This window comes from Neltuma alba, unplaced genomic scaffold, assembly GCF_004799145.2.
Source record: "Neltuma alba isolate B1F8T4 unplaced genomic scaffold, ASM479914v2 tig00011970_pilon, whole genome shotgun sequence".
NCBI classification, from domain to species: Eukaryota; Viridiplantae; Streptophyta; class Magnoliopsida; order Fabales; family Fabaceae; genus Neltuma; species Neltuma alba.
The window spans coordinates 97,082-113,538 of NW_021636545.1; the positions used below are offsets into that span (position 1 = coordinate 97,082).

General features: G+C 33.4%; 2 protein-coding genes across 2 annotated transcripts; one reads left to right on the plus strand and one right to left on the minus strand.

Moving 5' to 3' along the window:
* Positions 1 to 7,084: 7,084 nt before the first annotated feature.
* LOC114720199 (transcription factor bHLH162-like) lies at positions 7,085 to 8,607 on the plus strand. Its single transcript, XM_028905814.1, has 4 exons — positions 7,085 to 7,219; positions 7,325 to 7,669; positions 7,763 to 7,886; positions 8,450 to 8,607. Exons 1-4 carry the CDS (start codon positions 7,085 to 7,087, stop codon positions 8,605 to 8,607), a joined length of 762 nt encoding a protein of 253 aa, XP_028761647.1.
* A 5,209-nt stretch (positions 8,608 to 13,816) lies between these two features.
* On the minus strand, positions 13,817 to 16,140 carry LOC114720234 (O-acyltransferase WSD1-like). The gene is made up of 5 exons (XM_028905864.1): positions 15,979 to 16,140; positions 15,279 to 15,848; positions 14,680 to 15,042; positions 14,392 to 14,529; positions 13,817 to 14,244 (listed from the first exon to the last, which is right to left on the minus strand). The coding sequence occupies exons 1-5, from the start codon at positions 16,114 to 16,116 to the stop codon at positions 14,083 to 14,085; spliced, it is 1,371 nt and encodes a 456-aa protein (XP_028761697.1). The 5' UTR covers positions 16,117 to 16,140; the 3' UTR covers positions 13,817 to 14,082.
* Between the last annotated feature and the right edge of the window lie 317 nt (positions 16,141 to 16,457).

Genomic DNA, 16,457 nt, shown 5'->3' on the forward strand with positions numbered 1-16,457 from the left:
TTATGCTGACATTATTGGACCAACTGATCAAGGGGGTGTTTGGGAATTAGGAGAAGTGATTTTTAAAAATACTTTTCCACAAATCGAGATAAACTCTTCTACGTATTTACTTCGTATATTGTAAAATCACTTCTGAAACTATGATTTGATTTTCATCCAAACACCAAATAGCCTTTGGAAATTATCCCATAAAAAGCTTCTACTTTACTGTCTGGCCATCCCCAGGCATATGTATCTCTTTGTTTCTTAGTGTATATATCTCAAGGCCACAGGTAATTTACTGGAAGGGATCATATAGATGAAATGGTTTCTCTTTTCAATTTCTTTGCGTTAATGATATGTACTAATTACAAACACAAACATTGTACTAATTATATGTCTCAGTAATGTTGATCGAAATCAAACTCATCGTCGTTAATTAATTGTTGTTGCAGAGTCTTCTGATGACAATAATGAGTTATAATGGGAAGTTAACGGTGACCACAAGAAGTGAGGATGGATTTATAGATAATAAAAAATTAGCGTCCCAGGTGAAAAATGCTTTTGAGATGATACGCAAAGCAGCTATGGAGATTCCCAGCAACTAAAATAACAGTCGCGGCCCCCAATCATCTTTTATCATGTTCTTCTGTCTGTTAGGTCCTTATATGTCCCTGAGTGCTTACGCATTTCATCTTATATCTATATATATTGATATAGTGGTATTATTATTGAGTCAACAAAAATTTTATCAAGCTAAGCTTATTCTCCTCCTTTCTTCTGTTCTCTATATACCAGAACGCGTGCTTCCGTTAGAAGATCATATACTGCCTTTGGTCCTTAATTAATATGAGCTAGTTCGGGATTAATTAGACTGGGTCCTTAATATAAGACCTCAATCTATTTAGTTTCTCTCTTTTTTTCTTTCAAAATATCCCTATTAATTGCAAGTAGTTCCCATTAAGGAATAGTTCTAACAGACGATCAAGACTAGTTTAGAAAAATTAATACACATTTATGTCAAATGACTAATTTAATTAATTTTCTTTCTATCCCAAATTAGTTATCTATCTCTTATATTAAGGACCAAAGGTGTTTTGATGAATTGTGAGAAGAAGACAAATCATCTTGAAAAACACAAAAGCTTTTAAATTTATAAATTAATTGAATTAAAATCTAATAAAAATGTCAAGCGACACAGTAGCTATTAGTTCTCTCTGTTTATTTTTCTTTTTAAGGGGTAAAAAACAACTCAAACACGTACTTTATTTTTGAGAAAGATTCATCATGAATCATGATCCGACCAAATGACGTAAAGTTCAATCTGCATATTCCTAATAAAGCAAGCAACAACATGAATTTTAAGTTCGTAGCAGTCTAGCAGACCATCTAGCTATATCTTACTTACATCAAACAAACATAATTTGAAAAAATGAATAAATTTCTGGCATATACTCCATCAATATTTAATTTAAACCTCATATTTAATTTAATTATCAACGTCCGCAAACCTAGCTATCGCTAGGTATACCGTGTATATGCGTTCGCGTAATGCTCCTCTTCTACATGAATTTTCTTTTCTTTTTATTTATTCTGTTAAAAAAAGCTATAGCGTAATTCTAAGGCTTTAAAATTACTGTAGTACGCGTGATTACCAAAAAAAAAAAAAAAGCTCTGTGTGTGTAACCAATTGTAAGCTTAAGCCATGTTAAGTGATAATTTAACCCTCTCATTGGCCATCGATCACCTTCCATGCACCTTCCACCATTCCACGTACCTACTCAACCATGGATGACTGTAATAAGTGAACATTATGTCGATCTATTTATTATATCTTATTATCTCTTTTCCCTTTTTATCTGCCAATTGTTAGAATTCCATGTTATTATGAAAGCGCATGCATGCCACTCTTTCTAGGAAAATTCCCTTTCTCTATATACATGAAAAAAACCAACTATATTTAGTGTCTATCGTACACGGTTCCTCTTATATATTTTCAATTGCCTTTTCTATCTTCAAAAATCGAAACCTGCAGATTTATAGTCTTGTGGTTGGACACGAAATGAGAAAGAGAGACATGATTCTTGTCCATAATATCGCATGATCTTAATTAAAGTGATCCTTCTACGATCTTGTACTTGTATTTCCATAATTAAATGATGCTTATTGTGGAATTCAATATAATTATATGTGAGATAGATACTAAAAATATTACAACAGACAAAGTGCTTGTCATAATTATCTATGGAAAGAAGCCTTTAAACGGCATTTAATTAATGCTAGGGCTGACTGTTTTCTTCGACTTCTAAATATTACTGCACATAGTCTTAAAAGAATGGGATTAAATTAACATTAAGATATGCTTGAATATGTATAATATGTGTGACTAAGCCTGATCACATTGACAATATCTTAACTGCAAGCTTATAATCCCAATTAAAAAAACAGACAAGATTGTAAGCAAAAAAAGATGGCACCAAAATTTCTTGTTTGGCATGTTTCCACCATGATATATATATATATATATATATATATATTTATATATGATCATCTCTCCAGCTTGCCTACGCGGTTGATGATTTGTTCGTTGATAAGTGGTCTAGTTATAAAATAGCGAGGTAGGCGTGACAGTGAAGTTAATTAGTGGACATTTAAGTCAAAATAATTCTTTTCATTAAATAAATTAATGCATACTGGTATAAAATTTAGACAGAGGTAGAGAAAAGTTAAGGAACGAGTTTAAATAAATAAAATAAATTTCATACATTCAATTTTGTTATCCCGTTCTCTCTCTTGCCATTAGAACGCTAGTACGTGTAAAGTATCCAAATTAAATCTTCAGCAAGTATTATGAGATCAAGAAGATTTTCTTATATCTCACTTTGTTGTCTTCAAGTCATCATTTTACTCTTTGGCTGAGTAAAAGTAGCATAGTTATGAGATAATAAAAATAGAACGAACGAACGAACGAACGTCCATGATTTGCGTTGCCACGACTAAATCATAATTTTCTCCTTATTTTGAAATTATGCTAATTAAAATTCTCATTATTTGTTTTCACTAATTCATTCTTTCAACAATTTTTATGTATTATACATAAAAATTTGAGAATGGGCATGACTGGTCCCAAGACATGGGTATTTCATTGGAAGAATTATAACAGGGTTCCAAAAGAAAATAATAATATAATTACCAGTAAATTTTAATAATAAGTGAGAATTATTATTTCTTGCATTGAAACTTGTTATTACGGGCTCAATTTCATCAAAATTCTCCCTATTTCATTCTCAATTCCCGGAGGATTGATGCGATGGATAAGAAAACTGGAAAAATAGTTGCATCGTGCACTTTATCCTTCAAGTCAAGAGTCAATTTTAACTTGGTGGAGTTAGAATCTATTCAATTACATAATTATTAATTCATAAAGTGCAAAGAAAAAGGAGGCGTGCTTTAATAATTAATTTCGTAGTCAACAGTACTCAACTCCACAACTGGGATATATTTGGTAGGACAATATCTGCAAGCAAGCGGGGAGGATTTCGATCAATATTTTGTTCCATATCCCGTATCCAATCTATTGAATTTTATTACAAAAATTACAAGTAACTTGGCAGCCAATTGGTGAGTCACAAGGTTTTTGGGAGTCAACTTAGATTGCATCATTTTTTTCATCCAAAAATAAAAAAGAAGAAAAAAAATTACTCATAGATCCTAAGTAAAAAAAAAAATCAAATACAAGTATACCCCTTGAATTTCATTCAATAATACTAATAGGTCTCAAATAATTTAATATTTACAAGTCAAATTTAATAATTTAATATGTAAAAATGAACTTAACTTTTCATGTTATTATTAGTAGTGGTGCGTCATTTATACAATTAGTTGAACTTGTAATGATTAAATTCCTTGGAACTTATTAATAATAAATAAAATTCGGAAAATCTATTTGTATTTAACTTTTTTTTACCAAAAATTATAAGTAATTTCTGAAAAAAGAATCATGAGAAAAACATTAAGGTGCAAGCAGGGGTTGTGAGGGTAAGCGAGCTGTCATGAATAGGGAAAGGTAAGAGAGAAAGATACGATTGGGGGGATGAGTGTCAGGGAGGAAATGGAAATAAGAAGGGAAGGAGGAAAGTAATTTCGAGGAAAAGGGGAGGAATTGGTGCAATGGGGTGGTGATAGGACAGTGATTATTATTAGGGCTCACGAATTTATATTTAATTGATGTCAAGTCAGGGTGTAGTGGGAAAGCATGCGAAGCCGCAATCCAAACAGTGGAATTGATGTCATCATCTCATAGTTGACTCATAATGCCTACGACGTCTCCCCCCGAACACTCCCCGCATCTCCCCCTTCTGTCTTTCTACGCACCTTCCCAAATTCTTGACATAAAAATTGGGTGAGAATTATATTAAATGCCCAATTTGGATAATTTATAAATACATCTATCTGTATATTCTTCAACTTATTGGGCATAGCGGCCTACTCCGATTGTGGCAACCATCTAAAATTCAACTGACTTTTCATAATTTTCACACACAAAAAAACTTGATCATAGTCAATTATAAACTCCAAGACTTCATGCACGTATGTGGATAATTCTACTGTCATCTTAAATATTATTTATTCATATAAAATAAAAATATAGTTTACGATATTATTTACATATATTAGATGTGCATTCATACTCATTTTGTCTTGGGATTATATACCTGTTTGGATTAGTTGCTTAGAATTATATATCCATGTGGATTAAGTACATAGAATTGATTTAATGCTATATATAATTTAAATATGCCATATTTATTTTATAAAATATTCCCCCAGTCTTTAATATAAGATATAATTAACTAATTTAAGTAGATGTTAGTTAAATTAGTTAATATGATATTTTTTCTAAAACACTCTAAGCATCTTTTTTAATTCCGTTCATTTCTCTTTTGTTTGAAGAATTAGTTTTAATGCTCATCACAATGATGAAGCTCATCACTGCGATGAAATCTAAACCGTTTAAAATTAGTTTTAATGATATAGATTTAAAATTTTTAACTAGTAATTTTTAAAAAACTTAAGTGAGAAGATTACATTTATTTTGAATTATGTACCTATTAAAATTTTTTTTTACAAAATAAAAATATTAAATATTAAATATCAGCTGTTCATACTAAATTTGAATACTCGAGATTTGATAAGCATCATAGTGCTCATCACTGAGATAAACACTAAAACAGGTTCCTTTACTTAATTAATGTTGAGAGAATATTAGTATAGTTAACTGGGGAAAAAAAAATAAACATGTGAAATATGTTTTACATATAGGACCATTATCAACTCTTTAATTAACTCATATATTAAGAACTACTCCTCTGGTCTTATTTATAAAGTACTTCCAACATATTTCACATGGACCAATAAAAACTTTAAACTGTATTGACTCTTCCTTAAAATATAATAACTTTCCAACTTTACCCTTATTTAATATATACACTTTTAAAAAAAAACCAACTATATTATAATAAATAAAGGGTAAAATAATACATTCACACTAAAACTTTAATGAAGTAACTTATAAATAAGACAAAAAAAAAAATTTCTCTGTCTATCCTGTAAATAGGACTAAAGAAGTAGAAGAGTATATAAGCAATTTTTTAAGCTTATTGCGTCCAAACAACTTGTCAACCACTAGTTGTCATCAGCTACGCTTAAATGTATATTTGTGTCCGTATGTGCGTTGAGCATATTAAATTTAAATAAAAATCCAAACAGCTTCCAAATATGAGGATCGTGTGCATCACGTTTCGAGCCGTTGGTTCAGAGCAGAATTAAAGCCGCGGCCATCTGGAACCCACCCTAAAAGAACATTCGTTGTCTTCAGGCGGCAGGTCAGACGTTGCTTTTAATTAACTTGAGACAAAATACATGCATGTCCTTGCTTCCACAATTCCTTTCGAAGAAGGCGTCTTATAAGGTGCAAAATTAAAGACCAGCCTGGTATATTAAAATATAAGACTGTCCAACTGAAAATATAGTTATATATTTGAAACTTATTGGTTTTATCGTTTTGAAATATTTAAATTCGAAATTTCAACAGTGACCCCAAAAAAAATTGAAAATTTCCACCAATTTTCACATCGGACGAGTGAAATACTATATAATCTGAGTCAGAATGTAACACACACACACACACAACATACTTTAAATTCAACATTTAAAAAATTATGTAAGATGAAACTTGAAACCTCTCACTCGTTATCTGATCTTTCCTGTGAATTACTAAAATTAGTCTCTGCAAATTAGTATCGTAACTGACAAAAAAACCATAACTCTATTCCAGTATTAACATACATGAGATTTAATAGATTTCAAATACTGTCTCATTCTTCAAATTCTAGACGATGCATGAGATCAGAGCCCACATATATATGATTAAACACAAAAATTGTCCAAATGCATTGAATTGGCAAAATTAACTGAATTAAATTTCCCTTTATGGACGGCGATGGATATAGAAGAACGTCAAAATCTTTGAAAATATAGAGTTCCCGAGTTACCATGAACATGGACGCAGAAACTACGCGGAACGATCTTTACAAGATGCGTGTGGATTCAAAACTTTCTCTCCTTCGACGTTTAATTTCAACCCAAAAAATAAAAAAGGAGGAAGAAGAAGAAGAAAATCATTTAAAAAATGCCTTTATGTTTTATGAAATAAAATTTCTCTTATACATTATTTACCCGAGACAGCCCACAATCGCTCACAAAAAGTTAATCCAAACAATTCATATATACACTCATTTATATCAACTCTAAATTCAAATATAAAATCAAATTTCATCCAAACATAGCACTACGTTGACCTCTGGCTCTATGTTTAGTGTCGAGAACAAGAACAGTGCTGACGTCAAAAGTGACACTTACACCGCGGCCTTTTTTTTCTTACTTGCTTTCAAGCACACCCATGGTGACCCACTGCCCACTGTCCCCATCTCAGGTCTCTCTCTACCTGTCTATATAAATCAGATCAGGAACAGAAAACCAAACAGAAGTCGTCCGTTTCCCAGAATTCCAAGTCACGCAATTGTGGGCAAAACTTTGCATGAACATGGATCATCAGCAACGAGTTCAAGCTCCATCGCACACCAAGATCGAAAGAAGGCTCATAGAGAAAAACCGGAGAAACCAGATGAAGATCCTCTACTCCAAACTCAACTCTCTTCTCCCAAACTTCAACCCTAAGGTTCTGATTTCTATTTTCCTCATTCATGGATTCAAGCAGATCTCAGCTTAATTATTATTGTTTTTTTTTTTTTTGCAATTGTATTAACTTGGTCTGATTGTGCAGCAAATGATTCCACTGCCTGATCAGATAGACGAGGCCATAAACTATATAAAGAGTTTAGAGGCAAAGGTGAAGATGGCTCAGGAGAAGAAAGAGAAGTTAATGGGAAAGAAAAGGTCTCATGCTTGTTGCAGCTCCAGTTCTTTTGAGACAAAGAGAAGCCGAAATTCACCCCAAATTCAGATTCACGAAATGGGTTCGTCGCTGGAAGTAGTCCTGATTAATGGTTTGGATAATCAGTTCATTTTCTATGAGATTATTTGCATACTGCACGAAGAGAACGTGGAGGTTGTAAGTGCCAATTCTTCACTCGCCGGAGATTCAATGCTAAACGTTGTGCACGCACAGGTGTGGGTGTGTGTGTTGTACTAATCTTCCTTCACGTGTTTGTAATATATACAGATTTGAATTTAATAACTCAGTTCTGTCTTTGTTAACCAGATTCAGCCATCTCTGTATGAATTCGGAGCTACCAAAGTAACCGAAAGATTGAAAAGGTTTGTGTATGGTTCCGCCAGTGACGTAGAATTACAGCCAGCCGAGCTGCAAGATTACTTCCAAATTGGTACGGATACGTGGGACTTCTAAGTTAAAATACCTTATAATGAGATGACTTTGTAAACGAAGCAGAAGTTATTACATTAGCTCATGAACTTGAGAAAGTTGCGCGATGTTATAATTTCCTGCAAAAACCACATCAACTGCGTCTTCCTTCTTCTTCAGCTTCCTCTTCTAATGTATAATTAGTCTAGCCTAGGGCGACATGGATATCGTCAGTTTTTGAAAGTTTGACTTGATTCAATTTCCTGTTTTAATTTTCTTCTAACAAGACATTATAATTAACTTTTAATTCGAAACGAAAAACCTACCTGGACAATTGGACGTTTAATATGGAAATAGATCTCTCTCTAATCAATACAAGCTAAGGGCTGCACCAGAAACGCTTTAACTGTTATGCCTTAAATTGCTAATAATAGTGTGTGCTAATTAAATTACATCTCTATTAGGAAGCTATTTGCCTTGAAGGAATTAAACTGGCGAACTCTGATTGATATATTATTAAGTTGGAATCAGCAATGTCCCCTGTCCAATCTTGTTGATCATAAACTTCTGAAAAATCTCAAACAGATCAAAGTTTTGGTTTGCTCATGTCAAAGAACATTGCCATATTGTTCAGCTGTGATATACATCTCCCGCGGTTGCGCCTTTTTGGCCATATGAGACATAACCATTATATCACACCAAAATCTATTGGAGATCAGAAGACATATCCTTTGGCTGTATAGTCTCTCACATGCCGTCATTTCTTACTTCTAATTAGGTACAGATCAGAAGGGGGCTAATTAGGGTAACATATTTCCAAAATTTACAAGGGGATAGATCCATAGCCTTATATTATTTAGCTTGCTGTAATGTCAGAACATATAATTTGGGGACACGTAAAGCTGATGACTCATTTTGTGCCAACAACACAATGATATCTAGTGAGTGATTAATTTATGGCCCATGCATAACTAGAGCTCTATGATGCTTTATTGAAAGAAATACCTGCAATATAATGCTGTTAATAAATTAACGGGGATCCATGTTTAATTGCGGTTTTGTGTGGACACGCTTGCATGTGTATGCTGACAGCTAGGTTTTTCTTTTCTATGGCTAACTAATAGCTAGGTATTTAATTTCCATCTCAAGGGCTTATATAGATGTTGCAAGTTGAGCCAGGCAAATATCAGAATGTTGACTATATATTGTGGATGATAGTTTGATTGAGATGCTTCTGTTTCCATTCTGTATAGCTTGAAGAAAACTTTGGGCGCATCGATATCTTCTCTTCCTTCTGTGGTTCGTTTTAATAACTTCGCCTGATAACTAGCTGAACACTTAGAAGTGTTGGTATAATATTATGCTAACACACACAATCACGCACACTCGTACATCTTTGATCTGGCAAATCATGGAACCTGGAGGAATGGCGCTCAACCCTAAATAAATCCTTGAACTCAAGCTGTTTGGATTAGCTTTGGATCGAGAAGTGATTTTGTGCCGTATGAGACAAATGTGTGAAAAGAGTTTTAATTTATCTCATAAAACGTAAAAGTACGTATTTTAATTAAGCTGATCCAAATAGCTTTAATTAGCGTTGTATTTAGTTATTGACTATTTAACTATAAAACCTCACCCTCCGAAGTTACACAGTTGATTTGTTCAATTTTACTTTGGCTTGGCTGCGCCTCAGATTGCTTTGCTGTCTTAAATTAATTTTTTCGGACTCTTGGCATATGGTGTAATCATCTTGTCCAAACTTCAGGCCCTTTCACAGGATTAAAAGGCGAGGCTATACTCTTTCGGTTACCCAATATCATTTATTAGTTGTGCCAAAAGTTCTTAGGGAAAATGATTAAAAAAAAGACCGTGATAACTGTAAAATCCCAAATCAAGTATTTTCATAAAAATATGTTGTTATTTACAAGTCAGATGTTGTCAAAATATGTTAAATTGTTGTAGCGAATTTGAGATTTTGCAATTTTCATATTCTTTATTTATCATTCTACCAAGTTATTATTCTTATATATTAGCCATGTTATGGAATCTTGAGCGTGTCGTCAATTTCGGAGGCGGAAGATTTTTCCAATAACCATACGATTAAAATTAATTACCACTCAATTAATGTTGAAAATTGGGAGGAGGATAGAGACTTTCGTTTCACTCTCTTCTGTTAAATTACATTGTTTAGTTCTCACGCTCATTCAACGTTTTTTTTAATCTCTCAACATTGTTTATTTCTTTCAATAAATCAATTTTATAAAAATAAATAAATTATTGGTTTTGTTTTTACTATACAAATATTTTAAATTATTGATACCTTAATTTTCACTTTTTTCAACCGCACAAAAGAGGCATATAGATTTTATTTAATAAAAATATTATAATAGATATATAAAAGTTTGTTGAAGTCAGTTTTTAGGTCTTATGCATTATTTTTAATATTTTTTTAAAAAATATTAATAATTTTTTTACTCATATTATGCCCTTGCTAACTAGTTTTTCTGAGTCCATCACTTAGAATTATCAATCTAACCCAAAAAAAAAAAGGAGTGGCGGTTATGAACTTCTGATTGCAGTTTTCTGATCAACGCCCTCATAAATGAAAGTTGGACGATGACAGGCGACGGAACATTTTTGTCCTCTGACAAAACAATGTGACTATTAACTATTTTGTTGAAAATAATATATGTAACTTTTTCTTGCCAACGAAAATAATATATAACTACAAATTAATTAAGTGATATAATATGTTGACGAATATCAAAATTGTTCTAAAAATATATGACATGGGCCAGACTCCCAAGCGTCACCAGCAATTTAGCATTTTTTTAAGGGCGATAGCAACGTAACGTACTACAACCCTCTTTTTTCTTTTCTTTTCTTTTTTTTTGAAATCCAGCTCAGATTCAAGCTGGTCTGTCTCCAGACAATACGATGAAGGCTCTCCCGTAAATATAATTGCCAACGGCTTGGATCAGCAGAACATTATGAAATTTAAATTCTCCTATTCATGTTTAGCACTACCTTCGGTCCTTGACACAAAATTTTGTTTAATTTTTATTTTAATCTTAAATATAAAATCTCAATCTATTTTATCTCTCATATTTATCTATTTTTTTCAAAATAATTCTTGTAATAGTTGCACATTTAGATGTTCAATCAAATAATAATTCTAATTATTAATACATATAATTAGTAAGGATATTTTAAGGAAGAAAACACTTAATTATTACAAATAATTAACTCAACAAATTTTTTTAATCTACTCTAATTAGTTAACTATCTCTTATATTAATGATCGGAGGTAGTATCTGATAGTGTTTCAAATAAAATTGCATTCAATAAAAAAATATTTGCACCAAGCCAAAACCAAAAAAAAAAAAACTGAAATTCTTTTTATGTACTGTTAAACCCAACTCTCTCATATAGTCGTATGTTGGAGTGTCAAGGTAACTCACCGGTTGGAAACAGCATGATTTAGGGGGTGTTTAGGTGAAAATAAAACTATGATTTTAAAAGTATTTTTATAATAAACAAAATAAATATGTAAAGAAATTTATCTTAATTTATTAAAAAATATTTTTAAAAAGCATTTTTAGACAAATCCAAATACTCCCTTAATGAAAATGTTTATTCAACAACCAAAAACTGGCAGAAAAGCGGTTGAACATTTATGCACCATGTTCTCGGAAAGCAGTTTTTACGTCTCTTTTTTTTTGGGCCAACATTTACGTCTTACATAGTACTCCTTTTTTAAAACCTGAGCATAATTTTTTTAATGTTTCCGATCTTTTTTTAAAACTAATTATATTTTGGAAATGATTGAATATTTCATATATATTTTAAATTCTTATTACTAGTTGATTATATGTATTTTTTCTTATTTATTTTGGTGGGCCTTTTTTACGAGTTACTCCTCTAGGCTATTTATAGAGCAGAGAGAGAAGTTTTTTTTTTTAGTCATATTTATAAGTCACTTCATTAAATTTTTAGCGTAAATGTATTATATTGTCCTTCATTTATTATGGTGTAGGTATTTATCTCTTTTAAAAAGGTATATATTAAATATGGGTAAAATTAAAAAATTGTTATATTTTAATAGAGAGTTAATGTATTTTAAGATTTTTCTTAGTCTATGTGAAATATACTAGAAGTGTCTTATAAATATGACCAGATGAGTATTTTCTTTTGCATACCTTCCTTATGAACAAGAACATATTTTTTTAAAAAAATAAATTTCTTCCATATTTATGTCTTCAACCAATAGCAGATTTCTACATAATGAATGTCAAGTGTAACATAGATATTTTGTTACATAATTTATATTGTTATAAATTAGTTACATTCTATTATGTAAATACTCTTAGACTCATCTCTGTGTGTGTATACACCTTTTATCAATAATAAGGGTAAGTCATTTTTCCAAAGTTTAGTTTCATGGTATTCTGAGCCAGTACCAAGTCCTCTTTTGTCTTTTTTGTTGCACTTTTCTCTTTCTGTTCTTCCTTGGGTTCTCTGTTTCTTGATCTTTCCACCATCATTCTTCCCAAGCTCCTTTCATGGCGTCTGACTTTGATTCTTCCATTGACCAATCGAGCCCCTTCTACATTCACTCGAATGAAAATCCAGCTCTCATTCTCGTCTCTCCTCCACTTGATGGCTCAAATTATCACGGATGGGCCTGCACCATGAAAATGGCTTTACTATCAAAGAATAAGTTGAAATTTGTTGATGGATCGATTACTCGTCCCACGGCCTCTAATAAACTATTTCTAGCATGGGAACAATGCAACAACCTTATTCAAGGGTGGCTAACGAAGTCCCTTTCTCCCATGATCATTGCTAGGAGCACTCTTTGATTCGATATAGTTGCTGAGATTTAGACTGACTTGAAGTCTAGATACACTCAATCTGATATTTTTCAAATTGCAGAGCTTCAAGAAGAAATTTTCAGTCTCAAACAAGGCAACCTTACTGTAAGTGAGTACTATATATACTTTGCCTAAAGACTCTCTGGGACAAATTATCTAATATTTGGTTGATTGAGTCCTGTACTTGTGGCGTGGGTAACAGTGCTAAAACTCACTGGGAATAGGATTATATAACCCCATTCTTGAAAGGACTCAATGGGCAATACGGTAGTGTACAATCACAGATTATGCTCCTCAATCCACTTCCTTCCATCAATCGAGTATTCTCCTTAGTTCTTTAGCAAGAAAGAGAAATTCATCCCTCTGTATCGATGCGTGTTGACTCCAAGATTTTGCTAGCCAAAGCTCCAAACTGACCGCCGATTAAGTCTACTGATGGATCTTTAAAGCGGTGCTCCTACTATGGGAAACCAAGACATATGGAAGAGATGTGCTATAGGAAACATGGTTTTCCTCTGGGCTTCAAAGTTCCAATCTGGTTCTCCTGTTTTGGTGAATAATTTTTCATCTCAAGATTCTAGTAATGTTCAATTGAAGACAATTATATTTGAGATACTATGGAGTATTAAATGTGAGCACCTTTTTTAACATGATTTAAAATTTGGTTTGTCACATTATAAGGTATTAGTTCCTTCTGCTAGACTCAATTCTTATTGATACATAATTTTGTAGCTTATAAATACGGCAGATTATGATTTTCAGCAGACCCTCATTCACTTTTACGCGTGTGGATATCATACATAAATTTAAGTGTCATTGTAAAGTTTTTCTGTTGGCCTGAGGTCATTGTAAAGTTCCAACCCGGCCTTTCTCAAGTTCCAAAGTTCTGCCATTTTCTTCTGTGTTTCTGTAAGCTTTGAGGCTTATTTTTACTCTAATGAATTCAATTAATGTGAACCTTTCTTTGTTTTTTTTTTGGTTAAAATTTAATGAATTGGCTGTGTTTGGGAGAAACTTGGTTCAGTTGGTAAGAAATCAACTCAACTTATAAGATCTTTTTTTTTTTAAAAAAAAAAGAATGGCTCAAGGAGCAAAGGAAGTTTTATTTATTGCTGCAACTGACAAATCATAAATACTACTAGTAACTATTACGTGGATTAAATGAAGACATATCCCTGCGTGCATTTTCGGGGGGAAGACCACATTACCTAAACACAAGACATGACACAAATAATAGATATAGAAACAGACACAGGCAGAGCCACATCTGGCGTTTTATTTGCCGAAGAAACGCAACAGCCCTCTTAAATCTTCGCAGTTCGTGAAGGATTAGCATAGCTATTTCTACAACTTGGTTTTGTAGGGAATCTCCATTGCTGCTTTGTGGATCATTTCAAAGGCATAATTCACGTACGACGCTAATTTCTTCTGATCCATAAATCCTTCTTCTGCTCTTGTTGTCACCCTTAATATTCCCATATAGCTTGTTATGGTAATAACCAGACTCTGCAACAATATATATAGCAAGTACCAAGAGAGGGAATTTAATTTCTTCAGCACACGCACGGAGATCAGAGATATATGGTATTAAAGAAAACCCAAAGAAAAATGATGAGAAAGTGAACACGAGAGGTAACAATACATTTTATATACCTGAGGTACGCCGGACAAGGTAAAGTATAAGCTTTTTATGGGGAAATGAGCCATAGCTAGTTGATCCGAGGGTCCGACCATGTTTGATATCAGTACACTTGAGTTTCTCATCGTCTTATGAAAGTGTTTACCCACTGCCTGCAACACATATGGAACAATGCTTCATTAGCAAAAAGTATCTAGAATTAGCTAAATCTGATCAAAAAAAAAATCTAGAATTAGCTAAAGAATAACGAGAGTATATTATTAATGAAGCAGTGCAGTGAATATATACATCCGTGCACTCACCTCAGGGCCACTGAATTCATGCTCCATCTGTAGAAACATAGAAAGGAGAGAATAAACCAAATGGCCTCTCTTCTTCATCTTCATAGAATGATGAGCTTCCCAAACAAATTGAAGCGGATCGGAAACAAGGGTGTCTGTCAATTCCGGAACTGGTACATGCGTGTAGGTGAATTTGTTCCCCCAAGTACCCTTCCTGTCTATCCCCGTTCTCATATTATTCTCCTTCGTCTCGTAACTCTCAACATTTCTCATATTCAACATTGGCAGCAGGGTGCACTTTTTGGTTCTTGAACTGTAATCAACATCTTGCATGTATAACCGAATCGCGTAGGAAATTATTCCGGTGAGCACATCATTTACTGTCTGTACATAGCAAAACAAAAGTTATGCACTGATATAAATAGACACATGATGCACACTGAGTAAACAAATGGGCAAAAGGATGAAAAACCACCACATCTTAAAACAATTTCATAGTTCCTTCCATACACACACACACACGCATATTCGATGTAGGTTTGACTTCCCATATCTCGTTAAGTCCATATTCACACTGACATCTTAGCGATAACTTGACGGAAGAATTAAAAAGTAATTACCACTCCAAGCTTGGACTTGATATTTTTTATATGATCAACTGGGAATGTGATACTGGACAAGGTAGCGGGTTGAAACTCGACTCCTTCTTGTCCAGATCTTATGGGTGTTTTGTCATCTTCATCGTGAGTGCTCTTGAGTAAGCTCCACCCGAAATCTTTTATAGAAGTGTAGATATTGGGCACGAAACTGGGAATTCTGCTAAGAAAGGGTTGATCAGAAAGTGTCATTGTTTTCGATGACTTGAGTAGTGAAGGAAAAGTCACGGGGGAAGAGGGATCATCAGCTCTTTTGAGCCAAGAGAGAAGGACACTCATGAGAGTGTAGCCATCTCCAATGGAGTGATGAACTTTCAAAACTAAAGTGGTAATGGAGCTGTTGATCACATGAACTTCCCATAATGGTTTCGAATGAGGTAGCTGCGGCGTTGATATGTGAGATAAATAATCACTGAAGCATTTGGCATATTCATCCTCTGACATGGATTCCCAGGAAATTGTTGGTTCAATGATATGGTCCTCCAGCTTCACTTCAACCCGTTCCCATCTTCTGTCTCCACTCCCGTCTCTAACCTGTCATCAAACACAAGTCCTTGGTTCGTTATGATATGCACATCAGATATATATAAAAACTAGCAGGAGCTAGCTAGGTGATTAAATGCAAGTGTATGTGTGAAATTAAGGGACAGAAGCAGAGAGAAACCAGTATAGAGTCGAAGCGTGGGATTGAAAGAAGGGACTTAATGCAAGAGATGAGGTGCAAATGAGGGACAGGAACTTCAAACTCTAAAACAATAAGGACGTGTAACCAGAAGGAAGAGCTGTCCAGGGATTGTGCCATAGGACTCAGAGGCTCAGGTAAGTGATCCATTGAAGTGGACAAAGTGCAAATAGCTTATGGAAGGAGGATTTTCTGGGGAGATAGGTTACGAAGACGGATGCATTTGAACTACGTGATACGATGTGTATTTATAGACTTACATAATGTGCGCTAAACCACACACAAACGAGCAGCGATGGCTATATTCTCTCACGTTTAGATATTGATCAATTTTTTTTTTTTTGGGTTATGGTTAATGCTAGTCAACACTAACGCAAGATGCTGAGAAAATTCAGAGATTGAAAAAAAAAAAGAAAAAAAAAAGAAGACAAGTACGCGATCGGTGTAGAGAAGCAGCAATT

Bases quoted from the DNA above. Each gene is read 5' to 3' on its own strand.
- LOC114720234 (XM_028905864.1), bottom strand. From the start codon at position 16,116: ATGGCACAATCCCTGGACAGCTCTTCCTTCTGGTTACACGTCCTTATT. The intron at 15,849-15,978 runs GTTTCTCTCTGC...GTTTGATGACAG, and splicing joins CACGCTTCGACTCTATACTG to GTTAGAGACGGGAGTGGAGA. The intron at 14,245-14,391 runs GTATATAAAATG...ATATTGTTGCAG, and splicing joins CCTTGTCCGGCGTACCTCAG to AGTCTGGTTATTACCATAAC.
- LOC114720199 (XM_028905814.1), top strand. From the start codon at position 7,085: ATGGATCATCAGCAACGAGTTCAAGCTCCATCGCACACCAAGATCGAA. The intron at 7,220-7,324 runs GTTCTGATTTCT...CTGATTGTGCAG, and splicing joins TCCCAAACTTCAACCCTAAG to CAAATGATTCCACTGCCTGA. The intron at 7,670-7,762 runs GTGTGGGTGTGT...TTTGTTAACCAG, and splicing joins TAAACGTTGTGCACGCACAG to ATTCAGCCATCTCTGTATGA.